This window comes from Hemibagrus wyckioides, linkage group LG13 (genome assembly GCF_019097595.1).
Source record: "Hemibagrus wyckioides isolate EC202008001 linkage group LG13, SWU_Hwy_1.0, whole genome shotgun sequence".
Classification (NCBI taxonomy): Eukaryota; Metazoa; Chordata; class Actinopteri; order Siluriformes; family Bagridae; genus Hemibagrus; species Hemibagrus wyckioides.
In genome coordinates, this window is record NC_080722.1 from 16650820 (window position 1) to 16669523 (window position 18704).

At 38.5% G+C, this 18704-nt stretch overlaps 1 protein-coding gene and 1 long non-coding RNA gene across 4 annotated transcripts in view; one reads left to right on the plus strand and one right to left on the minus strand.

Annotated features, from left to right (window-relative positions):
* The window catches only part of fam20cb (FAM20C golgi associated secretory pathway kinase b), a 32748-nt gene extending 31045 nt beyond the window's left edge, over positions 1-1703 (minus strand). Inside the window, exon 1 of the mRNA XM_058406576.1 lies at positions 319-1703. Within this exon, the coding sequence (XP_058262559.1) occupies positions 319-836 (518 nt within the window). The 5' untranslated portion in view covers positions 837-1703. The remainder of the gene's footprint in view (positions 1-318) is intronic.
* LOC131363738 (uncharacterized) lies at positions 1470-17663 on the plus strand. 3 transcript variants are annotated; one of them, XR_009206369.1, is made up of 4 exons: positions 1470-1602; positions 3687-6097; positions 6206-6234; positions 7258-15149. It is a non-coding gene; the product is annotated as an uncharacterized LOC131363738 (long non-coding RNA). The 3 variants fall into 3 exon arrangements; XR_009206370.1 differs by having other exon boundaries at positions 3687-3739; XR_009206368.1 differs by lacking the exons at positions 3687-6097; positions 6206-6234; positions 7258-15149 and adding exons at positions 15156-15267; positions 15804-17663 and having other exon boundaries at positions 1476-1602.
* Positions 17664-18704: the final 1041 nt, after the last annotated feature.

Sequence of the window (18704 nt, forward strand, 5' to 3'; positions counted from 1 at the left end):
CATCGCTTTGATTATCTAAAGAGAATATTATTTAAATAACAGCAGGCCACTTGAAATAATATACTTTTATATTATAAACACATAATCTGAAATGTTTAGAATAATATAGATATACAATTATATTTGTAAAAATGTACAATTTTTAATTTCTATATTTAAAAAAAATATATTTCATATTTTTATAATAATAATATATTTATTTTAAAAAATAATAATGCCTCACTGTGCACTGATCAGTAAATAAGGCATTACGGGTGTAATAAATGTTTTCCAGACCTTTAACGTTTTAAAAAGAAAAGCAAAGAAATAGAAACTAACCATTCTTGGTTGTCCGCTGCTTTGGGGTCAAACCTGATGTCGGTGTTGACGTTGAACAATGTGTCCTGGTCAGTGAGGACAGGTAAAGGTCTCTTATAGAGCTGGTGCTCAAACAGCGCTGCGAGTCTGGAGCGTGTGTTCACTCCCGCTACACGCGTCTCCTGCTTCCGGTCCTGTCCCGCCTGTGCGCGGTGCTCACCTGTCCTCCGCGTCTCCGTCTTCTCCCCGACCGGACTGAGCTTCTCCAGCGAGTGTGAGGACACGTTGGAGCCAGGCTCGCTGCTGAAGTCCTGCAGTATTCGCAGAGTGTGTTTGTGAAGTGGTAGAGGTTCCGGGGCGGCGGCTCGGCCCGGAGACTGGGCCCAGTTGCGTGGATCCTCACTGGGCGTGTGAGAGCAGGAGCAGCCGCCGGTGCCTTTACTCTCCAGCCGCGGCAACAAGTCTATCATGATGTGCAAGGAGCATGCAATCAGAAACACGGTCAGGATCAAGACCCGGAATTTTCGAAAGAGGATCATTTTCAGGCCCTCCTGTTCGGTGAAGCCCCAAGATTTATTGGGAATGAGAAAGAGGAAAGTGAGCAGGCGCGCTACATCGCACACGGTGCACACGACGCGAGTGGCCAATTTGAGCAGGACGCACGGCACAGCGTGGCTTTCATGCGCCAGCTTCAAACGGGATATGGCGATTTGGGGATGTGAAAACTGTTCCTTCTCAATAACACGCCTGCTTGTGTAATCCAGCCCAGGGACAAGCAAATTCCATTAAAGCAGTCAGAGTAAAATGAGCCACGGCACGCTCCGAAATTGAGCTTTACTTTACACCTATTTTTTGAAAAGTTTAAAGGCATCACAAGGAGCCATGAAAATCTCCACAGAGACGCAGCGACACATCTTTGCAGTCTGTATTGTAATGTGCGACTCACCGGTTTCCATCAAAATAAAAATGGTTACGGAGGAAACATTTGGACTTGGCAGGTCGCGGTGAGGTACTGAAGCTCCGCATGAGCGCAGACACTCTTCAGCAGACGCGCTTCATCTAACGTGCGACTGTTCGCTCCTGCTTTTTATCCCCGACAGAGCGAGCTCGATCAAGCACAGCGTGACGCGAGCCGAAAACAAAACCCGGGGCAGGTTAGAAGAAGAAAAAAGCGCTGCGCCTCTCCTCGACCAGGACGAGAAATTCTTCGAGGAAGTTTCGCATATCACATTCGATACAGTGCCGCCGAGAAAGCCGCGATGACAAGGGGAAAAGATTTCTTGGTCTGTTGACAAGACTGAAACGGTTAGTGTCTCTCTCTGCTCTGTTGCGTCGCGTTATGTGTGTGTGTGTGTGTGTGTAAGCGCGCGCGCGAGTGTGTGTGTGTTTGTGCGTGTGTGTGTGTGGGTGTGTGTGTGTGTTAAAGGGGCGCTCCTCCGATCCGCTTCAGCGTCACTCATACAGACACGGGATTGGCTAAAGCCGCGCAGTGAAGCTCAGCAGAGCAATCAGAGCCCAGACTCAGCCTGCTGTTGTCTGCAACTCCACACTGTACAAGAAGAGGGCGTTGTATCCCGTCCACTGCTTCATCCATGCTTTCCTTCACTTGAGTATGGAATAAGTAAGCCTATGCTACAATTACCTTGGACATTCATTCATCTCCTGTAACTGCTTTATCCTGGACTGGGGCTTATCCTGTGAACCCTGGTGTGAGATGGGTATACATTCAGGATGGGATTCCAGTCCTGGATGGCCAGTGATGCAGGACATCACACACTTTCTGTCAACAGTCCACCTACCTGCAGCTGTCTTTTTGGACAGTGTGACAGAATCTCAGAGGAAACTCACATGAACACATGGAGAGCATGTACAGAATGACTCCTTATAGTGAGACAGCAACCACCATGCCATCACACTTACCTTGCAGATCCCCAAATTTTTAAAAGGTACACTTCCCATAGATGTCCATATCACAGGACTACAATTACTGACTGTAGTCCAGCTATTCTATTGCGTCCGTCAGTGAGTAGGGACAACCATAGGAGAACTGAGTGTACCCAATTTCATGACAAAGATTTAAATTAGATTGAAGAAACAAGAATTTCCTTCATTGGATTAATATAGTCTATCTATCTATCTATCTATCTATCTATCTATCTATCTATCTATCTATCTATCTATCTATCTATCTATCTATCTATCTAGATTGAAACTGAGACAATCATAAATCATTAATTATCATTTTAACTCTGACACCTTTAGTCTGTTATCATCATTCATATCTTAATCATCAAATATTGAACACCTTTAACTGTCACTGATCTAAGACTTTCAGGTACATCTGGGTTAAACACTTTATGGTAAGAATAATCCACTAACCAAAATACTCACACTTACAAAAGTCTATATGCCGATAAAAATAAATTGTGTTTGGATGTCTATGCATTGTAGTGCCTAACTGTAAAACCGTAACTGTCGTTAGACCAAAGAACAAGGATGTCTAATAAAGTGGCCAGTAATTACACACTTTATACAAGTACTGTTTTTATAACAGTGTTACTGCTGTGCTGAGAAAGGTCTACTACCACCCAGGTTCTGTCTGGTTAGTGGTGGTCCTGTGGTAATGCTATTTAACTGAAGGGCTAATAAACTGTGCACAGATGGGCTACGGTCCACTAATATGGTAGAGACCTAATCAAAAGGACCAGGTAGATGTACCTAATAAACTTGCAACTGAGTTTGTTTCTAGATAAGATGATGCAGAACTCAGGTCCGCTATATAACACTATAACTAATAAGCATAAGCTAGAGCCAAGCTAAGCCTCTGCTTCAGGTGTATATTTACAGGACCCTCCAGAATTATTGACACACTTCATTAAAAAAAAGTCCACTGAAAATAATAGGATAATAGAATAAAAACTGAATGTATATTAAATAATAAATAATAAATTGTAAGTAAGTTTGACTCAAACTATTTAATGGCCATATACTGTACATTTTAATGCTTGCATGTGTTATTCTTTTTTAAATACACATTTTTTTCTGTATTAATTACAATGATTAAAAAGTCTCACAGAAATCAGTTCATCAGCTGTGCTGTGCAAAAAATGGTAAGAGTTGGAGACAGTAATGGAACTGTACAAGACAATACGATTTAAAAGAGATAGATATGCAAAGAAGTTAATGGTTTAATAGTCAGAATATTCACTATATATTAATGCTTTATGTACACATGCACAATATTGTGATCATATACTATGTACCATTTACATTATTGATGCTAGGAAAGACCTCAGTTACATTAAATATTCTGTTGTTTAACTCAGTTGGCAGTGCATTGAGGGTCTTTGTCACTGCACCACACTAACACAATGTAACACTTTGTCTAGGGCCTGCCCATTTGCTTCATGAAGGATCCTTTGAGTTGGGATGGACACCTGAGGTCAGTCTTGATAAACCTGCATTGATACAAAACAGTGTTGGGTTTCACTTCCAAAAAAGCTCCTCTGTTTCTGACCTAGCATCAGAAAAGATTCTGTTTATTCGTACTGCTTGAGAAGCTTTGGGCGAAGTTTCCATTTTTACACCAACATAACCACTAACTTTTTCTGGAATTGGTTGTTACCTAACCAGAGCTCATCAGAGGCCCTCTCTTCTGTCCTAAAAGCACAGCTCTGTGTTTATGAAGACAACGCACATAAGAGGAAATAGTAAAGATCTGTCTTGTAGACCAGCAGTTTCAGGTTCCTCAGCAATGACAAGCAGCTTGGCATCAGCTAGAGTCCTGCAGATGGCAAAGGTACCTGAGGATTTGTACTGTTTAAAGTGCTGACTACAGCAGCGTCTGTAAATAAGCCAGAATAGATTTATGAACAGGTACCGTATGTCTTTGCAAGGTAGCTCGAAAGACCATTAGATGCAGTTCCATGGACAAGGAAAGGGGGATTATGCTGGAGATAAAAAGCTGAGATATAGATACAGATAGGGTGAGAGTGTGAAAGTATTGGGTGACGTGTCTATTTATTATTGAGTCAGAGATTTACGCTGCACTTTGCTTGAATGGTGATGGAGTGTTGAGGGATGCGTGAGTGAATTAAACCAAGAAATTAAGTTACCGCATTCCTCTGATATTCTTTAAGTGCTCCTTTCACTATCTGTACGACTACCTGAGTGGTTTACTGAAGAGGTTTCTAGCTTATAATTAAACTGGCATGAAGAATTGGTCCATTTCTGTCTCTCATATGTGCATTATGGACATTCATTTTTCAGGAACCTTTAGAAACAGTAGAAATTCATAGCTTACCGACATGTATGTGCATTTCCCATCCATTTTCTATAATGTAAAATCACCAAATATACTGTACATAGTCTAAATCAAAATTGTAATATAAGTTATATACATGTTTTTGCTTTGTGTGTGTGTGTGTTAATAAACTGAAGGGTCATGTGCGCCTGGGTGCCATGTTTGTGTCTAGATAAGATGATGCACAGCTAGTGCCCCATAGGCTCTATATACCACTATAATTAGCCCCAGGCGGACAGCTTTAATGAGCAGGAGCGAGAACTGTGGAAAGGCTTTGGTTCAGATCATTGCGTTATGTTTATTTCAGTGTGTGGGTTTTAATGCGTGTCTCTAAGGATGACTGGTCAGCACTGATTATAGTAACGACCCCCTTACCCTGCCTAAATAACAGTCATCTATGCCACAGTTAGTTATTTTACTCAAGGGCTATATATATTCAAAGCTGAAAATGACAGCCAAAGGAGTCTTGGTTTGTTTTTAACGGAAGAGTGCAGCTGATAAAACTCAACATGATGAGAGTGTTTTTCCCCACAAGTGAATCTGTTTATCAAGTGAACCTAAACAGTGGCCCTGTTTCTATGGAGTTTTCATTTTTGAATAGATGGATGTACCTTGTATATGGTATTTTAACACACCAAACTACATTTTGCCTTAGTAATTGTTATTAAGCACATGCAGAATAGTAAGAAAAAAAGCAATGTATATAGGAGCTGTGTGGATTCCTGTCTGTTCTTCACCTTCTTAATCTGCCACCACCTGCTATTTCAGCACACTGAGCAGTCAGCAATCAGCTGTGGGCAAAAGGTCATTCCCTCAGAGTCTATTACATCAAATATGCTACAGTAATACTTTTCCCTGGACTCCCTAACAAAGGCAAGCTACGTGTATGGAACATCCATCCATCCTTCACAGGATCACACGGGACCTGGATTCTATCCTAGGGGACAAGGCACTTGGGGCAGCAGGGTGCCCTGGACAGGGTGCCAACTCATCACACACATTATAGACAATTTAGCACCTACACCACATATATTTGGACAGAAATGGGGAGAACAGGCAATCGCTGCACACCGGGGCAGAGGCCAGTAGGATGCCCTTGGTGTATTTTACAATTCCAAGGAAATGTGTTTATGAGTAAATATACATTATCATTTAATAGCAAGGATGGAAGCAATAAATATAATTGCATATTATTTATTAGTGGTGTAGTTGTAGTTATAGTGATTTTAGAGTTAAGTGCAGCCTGTTGTTCCAAAACTCAAATTTCAAACAAAGCCTGTCCTTTCAATGATCCCTCCAAAGTCACACCCCTAGAACTCTGCCTAGACTAGAGCTCCTTATTGCCTCCACAAAATGAAAGCTCTCTGGAGTTGATTTGTATTTTTGCAGCTGCACTCTTAGTCATGTGCAGATATTACTGTAGCATTTGGGTGTCATGGTGTATGTAGCAGGAGTAGCAAGAAGAACATGAAAAGGACATGATAGAAATTTTTTCAGGTGGCTCCAGACATTGCACATACACACCTCTAATAATACACCCATGAGCATGTGCATGCGACATTGTAAAAGTATAATTGACCAGAGTTTTCTGATCATGTTTTTCAGGGGTTTAAACAGGATCGTAATAGTGATAGGTAAGTAGCTCATGATGCTTTCTTGTTCTGATTGATTCAGTGAAGAAGATCACATCATTTTTTTTTTCCACCTGGAGATTTTTTTCCCTCTAAGTAGCTGTCTAAATGTGAGAAGTTCTTTCTTTTTACAAGAAACAATCTTTTTATCTGTACCTCTGAGTATTGCAACATATTTCGAGTGAAAACTTTAATACTTTTGTATATAAAGTGCATACTGATAGGAACGTTAGTGTGTCGTAATTTGCAACCATGAAATCAAATCCGGAATTTCCGGAATGATCCTGAGCTTTGTCAGAGTTTTCTGAAGTCAACTCACCAAACCACTGCACTGCAATTATTCAAGCACTGATTCAGTAGACTATCTACTCACAGTCTCTCTCGGTTGCAAGTTAAAGACTGGGCTGAAGCAGGTAACACTACTCGCTAAGGCCTTTATTACCAGAGCTGTTTGCCTGCTAAAATTGCCAGGCTGGAGTCCATGCGGCTGTGTGCATTTAAGCTTGTGGAGTTGCGGCGGTTGTTTGTTGTGGGTTCCGAGTTTTGTGCTGAAGGGATCTGACACAGCACACTGACTCAGATCAGAACTCTGTCCCTCGCCTTAGTGCATAACCATGTGAGAAAGACTACACAAAGTAAACCACAGTCAATAAAGTACCATCCGCTTTCAAGACCATAATAGTAACAATTTCAGTAAAAAAAAAAGCCGGACTCAGCATCTTTGTGAACTTTTTGTCACTTTAAAGCTCTTTTCTATTGTAAGGTTCTGTTCCTTCCAGTTTTAAAGGAATACAACTATATGAGAGGTCTGTGGATAAATATATGGTACATAATGGTTGCTATAACATGCCTATTTATGTTGGAGAATTTTTTTCCCTTTCATCCAAAATGCTAACTAATTTCTTTTGTACATTTATATAATAATTACTAGTGGATACGAGTATTATAAAACACAGACTGTTTAAACACAGAGTAAGAGTGGTTCAGTTCACTTTGGTTTCTTTGTTTCTTTGTTTGTTTTGCCAGGAAGGTTCACAGGGCATCTGGTTGAGATTAGTGATATGCAGAACAACAGGGATTCCACAGGACACAAATCAGTTAAGTCAAATGAGCGTTCATCATTAGTAACTGCTTGATCAGGATTACCAACAACAGTCCTGTGTACTAATCCCTATTTCAAAAAAAGACAAGAATAGAAACAAAAAAAATTTCCGTTTAGGTCACACCCACATCAGGTTTAAATCCAGACAGAAATCCAGTATTGTATTACACCCCAAGTTTTCATAGACTGGTTATTGTGTTTTCTATACTTTTCAAGGCTGCTGACCTTTCTGGTTTCACTAGAAGGTGCTTTCCTTACAGCTATACAAAGAGGCATTACTAGTTTCTCCAAACACAAAAGCTTTATTGAACACAACCCTTAGCTCTGGCTCATTGGTCTGCCTTATCAGCTGTCATGAGAAATGCTAGGAAACTCTGAGTCGTGTCATTCTTTTCCCTGATATGTCTTGGAGAAAAAAAATAAGCTTTAACGGAAAAACCTTCACCTATGTGATGAAGTTAGTTTTCTAAAGGGGAATGTAATCTATGAGCACGACACACAAAAACTGCTTCTTTTGTATTCAAGTAACAAGGCTTTAGACTTCAGGATGTTAAATGTATTGTGATGACATATGGGTAATGTATAATTTGGCATTTTATTTGAGGCAAGGATTGAGATAATGTATTGAGTGTTTTTAACAGCAGCTCTTAATCGGTTTTCTTTAAAACCCCTCTGTTGTGGCACCACTGCATAATTGATGAACAGGTAGTGCTTACCGTGGTGATTGATGGCCTTTTCTGTAAGGAAACAGCAGTGAGTTTAACCAGCTGAAAAATTCAGGTGAGAACAGAAAATAGGACCAGCCTGAGTGCACCATACAAAGTCCAATGTTCTTCCTGATTCTTCTACACGAACCATATTTCTGACAGCTAATATTCCTCACGTGCCATATCCTCAGCTATAGGACTGTGAGACAAACCCTTTTCATATACATTGCATGAACTTCTGTTTTTTAATAATGCTACAATGTAAGTGACTGCAGGTTGATACCATAAAGGTCAGGCCGTCTGCACAGGCAACTTGAGACAGAAATTTCCCGAGAGAAATCCAATTAGATCATTACCTCATAGGGCAGCAACACAGCCACAGCATTCTTTGTCCATTTTTCTGAATTTAGGCGTCACCACTATGGTGCAGAACTGAGCTTTGAAAACTCCAATAAGGCCGCACCCTTTCACTCTGAGCTCTTTTGTCTTGCCATGCCTCGGCAAGGCCCTTCATTACACTCCACACCTAGCAGTGCATTTCTCTCTGTGTGGAGAGAGAACATCACAGCCCAAATATGGTAGCAATGGCAGAGACACACAATCACACCGCTGTAGGAACCTATATTTGTGTGCAAATGTTACTTCATTATAAACCTAACCATAAACTTCTCCCTAACCACAACAGCAACTCTAAAATCAACTCTAACCAATACTTAATAATAAACCTTAGCCCTAATCATACGTTGAAACTAAATTTAACCATTCTACATTTGATGCATTGCAACTATATAGGAGCCCTTTAGGAATAAAAACATACATACACACATCCACAACATTTAGTTGAAATACAAAGAGGAACTGGGACTTTCTGAGTAAGTTTTAACCACACAGACTTCCTCTCTCCTCCACGTCATTTGATCAGTAATCAGAGCACGTTGGCCAGGTTGCTCAACAAAGGCACAGCCAAACAGAGAGGAGTCACTGTTTCCATTTAGAGAGCTTAGCACACTGTGGTGAAATGTGAGTTACGCATTAATGTATTTCTTTTATAAAAATCACAACACAAACCTCAGGTCCCTCTGACACTGGAATATAAGATTAGGCAAACTGGAATATAAGATTAGGCATTTTTGGTAAACTAAGCACTAGGAAATTACATCTGAAAATGTAAGTGTGCAGCTCACTGCCTTGATAAATCCGTTAAATAGTAATAGCTGTATACCCGTATAACCTGTATATATGTACCTTATCTGTATATTTTTTAAGATATGTGTAATGTTTTTTTCAGCCTCATGAGTGTTCTTCATTACTGCTCAAATACCACAGGAACAAACTCCAGGCACAATCATCTGTTAACTCTCTCGTGCACAAAACATATGCTGCAAGTTTTTCAAAGTTACCTACATTGTAAAGTGAGCTCAATGCACTTAAAGCTGACATTCTGTATTTAACGTCATTTGTGATGTCCAATTATTAAGATAAAGGTTCAAAAAAGAGTTTCGATCCATGGGTTTTATCTAATTTTGTTGTTTCCACAATAAATGGAATAACAGTTTTTCCACCACAAACATCCTTCCACATAATGTTAGCTTTTATGATAGGATTTTTAGCTCTCTTTGAAAGCAACAAAAATGCTTAATGATCTTTCAGTTAAAAGGTATACCACAGACTGGAAACATAAATAGAACATTATAAACTTCTAAATAATAAACTTTTCTGACACTTTTTTATTCTTTAAGTGTAGTTTGTTAAGCAGGTTCTTCTTGAACACGTCTGTTGTAAGTTTTTATATAGAAAACTTTAGGGTGCAAGATGGCACCCATTTGGTATCCATTTAATAACAAACGTTAAATGTGTAGTTTCCAGTACAAACAACCTTTCAGGTTAATACCCTGCACCTGTGGTTTTGTAATTTTTATGGAATGGATAAAGCATAAAAGTGGTATTATGGTATTATCCACTCACTTTCCCAGCAAATATTTTATGTCCTGTCTTCCACTGCTTTGAAAATCTATAGCAGTTTCATATGTCTAGCTGAGCCTAATGGATGAGGGAGAGACACAACAGCACAGTATTGCAGTGGGCACAGGGTGCACTGAATCCTCAAGAGATCTCTCTCTCTCTCTCTCTCCCTCATCCATCAGAGGAGGCGGACAGTGGAAGTTATGATGGTGCTCTCTGCTGGCCCTGGGTTGCTCTGAGGCTCGGATAAGGCCCCTAACCTCCCACCCCATTCACATAGAGCCTACAGCTGAGCCTAGCCAGTAATTGTAGACATCAATAAAGCTTTCACATCATATCTTTTCCCCTCTCTCTCACCCAGCCAGGATGGGTCGAGGACATCATAATTTAATTGAGGAGAAAATGGGACTGAGGCTGAAATAATATCTATATTACCCACATAGCTGGGAGGATGATGAGGGAGAAGCTGTCCAGTTTGCAAGAGCCAATGACTTCTGTTTCTTTCTTTATGGTCCAGCCTCCCAATTTCTTTGCTGTGATCTGTTGTAAAGAGAGGAAATGGATCTATAACTCATTTACTCTGACCACCAATGCATGGCTAGAGAAGAGCTTCAGATTCTTAGTAGCCTACATCTGCATTCAAAAGTTGATGAGGGCATGGTCATTACTGAGAAGGGTGTGCTCATCGTTAAGACTTGATGCCATGTTTTTGCCCCTTAGTTCATTTGAATCAAATCTATAAATTGTAGCACGTATTATTAAAAGTCATAAAAAGTTCCTGAGAAACTGCCACTGACATAAAATGGAAAGCCAGTGTGGTCTGGATTGTTAAAATGTTTCAGTAGAGGATGTTCTTCCTACGAAAGCTGATGAATGTCTATCCTGTTGCAGGCGCAGACTGAACAAGCTGCATCGCTCCATTAGCTCAGCTGAAAGGGTAGGGAGGAAACCTGCCCACCTGCAGGATTTGTTGACTTCACAGTCAGGAAGCAGACATAAAAAACAAAAACATCAACCTTTCACACCTCCAGTGGATGTTTCAGATCAATGTCTGTCAACACCACTAGAAACCATAACAGCTTCTTTTCACATGTGTAACCAAGCTTTTCACCTAATGACAGGAAATGTTTCAGTACATGGCTCATCTAATGTTAGTTACATTTTCAAAATGTAATGTAATCTTTCCTGCTCCAATAACATTTATACGTACTGTAGCAGGCTTAAAGAATAGCAACAGTGTGACCACAGCGAATAAGGCACACCAATAAAACACAGTCTTCAACTCTGTGCTAATACAAACACTAAATAAAATACCTCTCCTTGCAGAGTAGATAAATCCACACATATTTAATTTTGGTTAAATATTTAACATACCAATGAACAATAGTGACGGATTTAAAACAGCTTTAAAACAGAATTGTTACATGGCCTTAAAATCTATTTTTCTTCTCTTAAAATGCAGTTGCATGGCCCGCAGAACTAAAACAACCTTTCAGAATACATTCTGCCATTACGGTATGCATAAATACTCCGAAACAGCCGTTCATACTGACCCATCTGCCTGAAATATGCTCATCTTTATCATTAAAAGGGCTGCTTATTGTAAAATAAAAAGCCAGCAGTGCCACACTCCCTGAGGGCATTAGAACAGAGTTTGACATTAACTGCATTCCTCCAGACTCCTCTGGAATTATTGATTTTTCTCATAAAGCATGGGTTTGATTAAGAGAGCAGGATTTAGACATGAAATTCAAATTTAGATGAGCTTCAGAGGCCACCACATCTGCTTCTGAATTTTAATGTGAATTAGGAACAAGAGAGAGAGAGAGAGAGAGAGAGAGAGCAGGCAAATGGGAGACTCTCTGTAATGAAGTACCGTCATCTAAAAGAAAAAGATTACTGATAGCTGCTCGCTTCACTCAGCACTTCTGATCAGAATTAAGTACAGGCTTTGCAAAACAAACCTTACGCTCCTACGGTTTAAAACTGCTATTTGTGTAATGATGGATGTCCTTCAGACAAATAATACTTGCTCAAGTTGTGTTTACTTTGGAAAGCTAGCTTTGTGGGTTAGTATTGAATTGGACGTGATAAAGCCATATGGCTACAGCAGATGGTTAGGAGCTTCTGAGCTCTTAGACCTTCAGTAGACTATTATTTTTTTTGCATAACTCTGTGATGGTTATTGTGGTAATGGTGCTGTGTGTTAACAATGCGTACACAGTAGTAGTAATTAACTACACCATGGTGTAATCATACGGTAAGCTTCTAAGTGCTGTAGTGAAGAAATAAAAAAATAAGTAAAATATCTATTAAATGTCATATACCTTTCAATTTTCAGGCATTTTATATTGCTCTCCAGTCGCCAATACACTTGTTAAGGGACCGTTGCTCTAAAAATGTCTTGAATGTCTTAAAAATAAATAAATCCAATAAATAGTTTGAATTTTTTTAATAAAATGCTGTATTTCTTCCTTGCAAGCTGAAAGCCTATTTTTAAGGACACCATCCACTAGTCATTAATATTCATAAAGCAGACCCCTGATGTTTACTGATATTAATTGGAATACTAGTGGCTTCTCAAAGACAAAGCAGTGTTTTGTTGTCAATAAGCTAAATCAGACACCTGCACTGCTAGATATCTGGGTTTTCAGTGCTGTCCTGCACATTTTTCCATGCTCATTATTGTATGTATCACTTCAAATCACAAAGCTAGCTTACTGAGTAGTGTTTTAAACTTTTACAATTTTACATTACTATAGTGGAGTAGCGTGTGTAGAATAATAGTACGGGTATATGTTGGTATGAGCCAATCACAGGGGCCAAAAGAAACTCAGTGATTCATTTTTTTTTGTAAATACCAGCAATGGGTCAACAATGACAATACAGTACATCATACTGTGTACATGTTAACTGTGTATTTTCATTTGTTTTCTTAATAGTTCCTTAATATATGTAACTATACACATTTAGTCTTGTTGAACATACTCCATAAAACATTTACATTATAACATTATAATCTTTCCCTTTAACAGCCTGGCTTTTTTCTTTCTCTTAATTTTATTAAGAAAAAGTACCGTTTCAGCCTTACGCTCACCATTAGCTCTTAGCTGTTACAAAAAAAAAAGAAAACGGCTGTGGAGTCTCCCAAAATTTTTACATAAACATCACCTCACAAAAATCTTTACCATATCAACAATTAGATATTTTCTTTAAATCGTTTTATGTTGGAATCCCTTCTTTACATTTCTGTGTTGCCATCTTAATATATAACAGGTTGTTATAAATCTTTCTACTGGAACTACTGTTCTGAAAGCATGCAAATTTCCAGCTGTTTTTTTTCCAGTTGCTTTTTACATATAATGTTTACATGATAAGCAGAATAAAATGATTAAAAAAAGATTAAAATGGTGCTTCCATGAGCAAGAACAAATAAGAGTTTAGTGTGTCTTTAACTACAAACCGACAAAACAGTTGTGAAATTGAAGCAGGAGCAGACCTATGTAGACCTCTGTCATTATTAAATGATATTAATTCCAGTAAACATTAGCATGGTGTGCTCTTTACCAGAACCTAGCACTAAGATTATGATGTGTCAGTATAATTACCAAGAAATGTACCATGATAGACAAGAAAGTCTATCTACATCTTTAATCTCATTAAACAAGCTTCTGTGAGCAGGGGCAAAGGCTGATGGTCAAGACTGGATACTTAGAGGGTTGTATTGTAAAATGGATGCTCTAATTAAAGGCTGCCAGTACTGATTTTGGCCCTTGTCACTGGATGACTGACCCGAGGCCAGGAGGTGGATTACAGAGAAAATGAAGGAGGAACTAGACACTTAACTGAGGTTTCTTCATTTAAAGTTTCTTCTTAATTTCTTAACTTCTGTAGCCCACATTTAAATGAGTTCGGCTCACAAGTCCCTGTTATAGTCACACTGATGGATTTTATTTGTGCTATATAAACACAATCGTTGTAATAAGGGAATTCAAATATCTCATTGAAATACTGTACAAGTAAATGTGATGTACTGTAATTTTGCTATCACAGATGATTGTACAGTGACCAGTGGATTCAGAAAGTATATTAAAAGTCACAATGGTTTCCCGAAAAATCCTGAGTTTCCTTTAACACTTACTAGGCCTTTATGGTCGGAGTGTAGGATCACTCACTGCACTCTAGACCCATTGTCATGGTTACTTTGTTGCTCATCTTCAGCACATGAAAGCTTTGTGTGTTTCATCAGACATATAATCATTCAGCATGTTATGCCTCCTTAGCGAATTATACCAATGTGTAATACTATTGGGAGCCTAGTGATACAATGATACAGTACTGTTATAGTAATAATAAGCAGTCAGCAGTAATTTACTGGTATCCATGCAGTACAAAGCCGGTCAATAGACTCATTTGGAACATAGTTTATGCCCACAGTTTCTGTGAAATTAATCTTTATATATATTGATGAAAGATAGTTCAGTCCTCATGCCCAGTATTCATGGGATAGACTCCAGATCCAAGGTGAGCCTGATCAGGATAAAGCAGTTAATGAAAGTGGGTTCAAAGTGATGATATATGAATGACCAGAGCCAGAGCACTGAAATGTGATGAGCACTCTGGGAGATTTTCTGTTCACCATCTCTAATCTAATCCTGTCATCTGGCTTCATTCAGACAAACACATATTTTTACATTTTCATTTTTCCATCACAGAACATCGTGCAAACATATTTACACACTTATCCACACCTAGGAACAATTTAGACTAGCTAGTTCACATATTGTTATGTTTCTGGGAGGAGCAAGGAAATCAGAGAACCCAGAGGAAATCAACATACACAGAGAGGAGAGAACAAATGTATCCCCACATAGACTGTAACCCAAGCTCAGGATCGAAAGAGGAGCCCTGTGACTGACAGATGGCAATGGCACTGTGTCAATATATATTGGAAAATATAAGAGTTTAGAAATGTATTATATTTACTCAGTCTTAGGTACATGCAAATATTATGTCAATAGTTTTTACTAAAAAATCAGTGTTTCAAATTTAATTGAAATAGCTGGAGGTTTAGGATTTCTACACTTCTGGAAATGATTCAATCTTTCCGTATCAGTTCCATGAGTAAAACGTGTTTTTTTTTCCTTGTTCAGGTGAACATGTTTCCTGATTTGTGTAGACCTCAGTGGCAGTATTGTTGACCATCATCAGGTCTAGTCCCTCTTGTTACTTAGAAATTGGCCCTGAGTTCCCAAACATTTACAGGTAAGTAACATCTCTGTATGACAAACAGGTAGGATGCTATTGAAGAAAAACTATTTCAGACATTTGTTGTGACCTTGGATCTGTTTGGATCACTTCTAAAATCTAATCATTTCATCTGCTATTTACACTGATAGTTTCATATAAATACTTCTAACATTCAACCACTTGATCATGAGATATCTCAGAAGAATTTCAGATGGACAAACAGACAGACAGAAACATTCCCACAGACAAACACATGGACACATAGACAAACATGATGCCTCCACCATCTAATAGATGAGGCATAAAAATATGATCTAAAATAATTCTACATCTTGCAGTTGTATAATTACATTTTTATTTGCAGTGGAAGGTTTTGAATAACAATTTTATGCAGAATTAGTTTTTAAAAAATCATGTAGGTCTTGCAGTAGTGCAGGAGCCATAATAAATTGGTTGTGTGTATTTGGATTCAGTACACTAGACAATATCTGGTCAAATCTCTCTCTCTCTCTCTCTCTCTCTCTCTCTCTCTCTCTCTCTCTTTCTGTTAGCCTCTTCATGCGTCAGAAAGATACTCCTACTTCACCCAAAGATTTCATGGAAGAAAGGGTCCAAATCAGTTTGCTCTCCTGACAAACAAATCAATTTTTATAGACCTGAAGGTTGCTGGTCTCGAAAATTGTTAGAATACCTTTGAAGAAGCAGAAAAATATACTCTAATACATCCATTTTTGGCAAACTGGACTGTTATCGACAAGCTAGACCACAGTATATTTGAAAAGCTGAGAGTTATTAATGAGATATGAATAGCTCTGTTCTACTTTTTACCTGAAAACAAGAATAAGAATAGCATTTTGATTTTTCAGGTGGTGTAGAGACAGTGTGTTTTTATAACCTTCTATAAAATTCCAAAATACTTTGCAAAAAGCACCCTATTTTTAATTTTTTAATTTTAGATTTTGTTGTAGATGTTTGATTTGTGACCTCTACATTATTAAGTAAAAACATTTCATTTCTAGCCACAAAAAAAAAACAATTAAAGAAATGTTTTTGTAGTTTAGTAAAGAAAGCAGCAAATTAGGTAACAGACCATATCATTATGGCTTACTGCTTTTTTATGTAGAAACATTTAATGGAATTATTTTGGAGGTGCTTTGCAGCATTAAAAGCTTCTTGAAAAGTATTTTACTCTATGTATTTTGTAAATATTCTAATAGGAATTAAAGAGGTTTTACACTAACAACACATACACCAGTCAGCAATAACATTATGAGCAGTGAGTGGTGAAGTGAATAAGACTGATGATCTCCTCATCATGGCACCTGTTAGTGGGTGGGATATATTAGGCAGCAACTGAACATTTTGTCCTCAAAGTTGATGTGTTAGAAGCAGGAAAAATGGACAAGCGTAAGTATTTAAGTGAGTTTGACAAGGACCAAATTGTGATGGCTAGACGACTGGATCAGAGCATCTCCAAAACTGCAGCTCTTGTGGGGTGTTCCCGGTCTGCAGTGGTCAGTATCTATCAAAAGTTCTCCAAGGAAGGAACAGTGGTAAACCAGTGACAGGGTCATGGGTCAAGGCTCATTGATGCACGTGGGGAGTGAAGGCTGGCCCTTGTGATCAGATCCAACAGACGAGCTACTGTTGCTTAGATTGCTGAAGAAGTTAATGCTGGTTCTGATAGAAAGGTGTCAGAATAAACCGTGCATCACAGTTTGTTGTGTATGGGGCTGCACAGATGCAGACCAGTCACGGTGCCCATGCTGATCCCTGTGCACCCGCAAAAGCAACAACAATGTGAGCAACAGAGCTGGACCACGGAGCAATGGAAGAAGGTGGCCTGGTCTGATGAATCACAATTTCTTCTACATCACGTGGATGGCCGGGTGCGTGTGTGGAGGCAGTGTCATGCTTTGAGCAATGTTATAGTGGGAAACCTTGGGTCCTGCCATCCATGTAGATGTTACTTTGACACGTACCACCTACCTAAGCATTGTTGCAGACCATGTACAGTATTAGGCAGGTGGTCATAATGTTATGGCTGATCACTGTATCATCTCACTGTAAAAATATTTCTTGTGTTGCTCTCTATTTAATTAAAGTCATCTTGGTCATGAACTATCATAATATCTTACTTTATCTTTCATCTAATCTGATTTATTTCATTTGCTATTAAAAAATCCAAAAAGACATCTCAAGCCCTCATTAGATTATATTCATCTGCATTATTTCCCTTGATATCAGTGTTCATCACCAAGCTAGAATTTCATCAGAGTCTTATATGCTGGCGGTCTCAGCAGGCTCTGGGTTTGTTTGTGTTCAGGCAAATGGGATTCATTCGAGAACAGAATAGATGAAAGTCAGCCCATAAATAACAACAATAAAGCTTTAGAGATGAACAGTGAAATTAAAACTACCCTGAATATGTCTCGTAGTGTACTTCGATAATGGCAAGTTGTTATTTTTTGCAGGAGCTTTAAAGGGGAGATGGTAAGAAGGAAGTGGACAAGAGACCCTAGGTAATAAAAATTGTTTAGGGAAGTAGGCCAAAAGATTATTATGTCAAGAGGTGCAAAAAATTTGTAATGGTGTCCCTGACTGTGTGTTATAACTACCTCACAAAATGACAATAATGAGTACACAGCGGAGGCAATTGTTTAAAAACTACATAACCTGGACTCCTTTCAAACTCCATTAAAATACAGTAATGAAAAGTTTCTATATTAAATGCAGAAATGTGTCAAGATTATTCATCAATGGCAGATTATTCATCAATGGCAGATTACTCATCAATGGCAGATTATTCATCTATGGCAGATTCAAGTACAGTATCTTAATAGGAGAAGTTTTAATATAGAAAGTTTAATATACTTTGGCCAATAGGATTTTACAATGTCATTTAATATGCTTTTAGTTTATTTTTATTTTCAGTAGACATTTTAGTTAATAATTTTGCTCCACTGCGCATCAGTAAGTGTGTGAGCAGGTGGATTTTGCATAGAAAAATAACATTTATTGAACAGCGTGTTCTTCACATATTCCACCCAGACACACAGTTCTTCATAGGATGAGTGGATCATTGGGATTCATGCTGTAGTGTAGTACCAATAAAAAAAGCTGACCGTGTAGAGTTTCTGCTAAATCCAAAACTCAGTAAAAGTAAACTGCAGCAGTTTATAAAAGAATGGAATCACAACATAACTGAGATTTTTAAAAATGTTGTACACATTTGACATTGTGATATATTAACTACGGCATTTATCTGCAATGTGGACCTAAGATTCTGTTCCTCGATACAGTGATTATTACAGTAAATTTTTAATGTTAACAGCTAAGTGCTTGAACCTGCAATGACTTCAGTGAGTATCAGTACCATCAATCTGTAATAATTAGCCCAGGTTTTATTCTTGACAGAAAATTTTGAAACATACTGTACACCTTTCATTTCT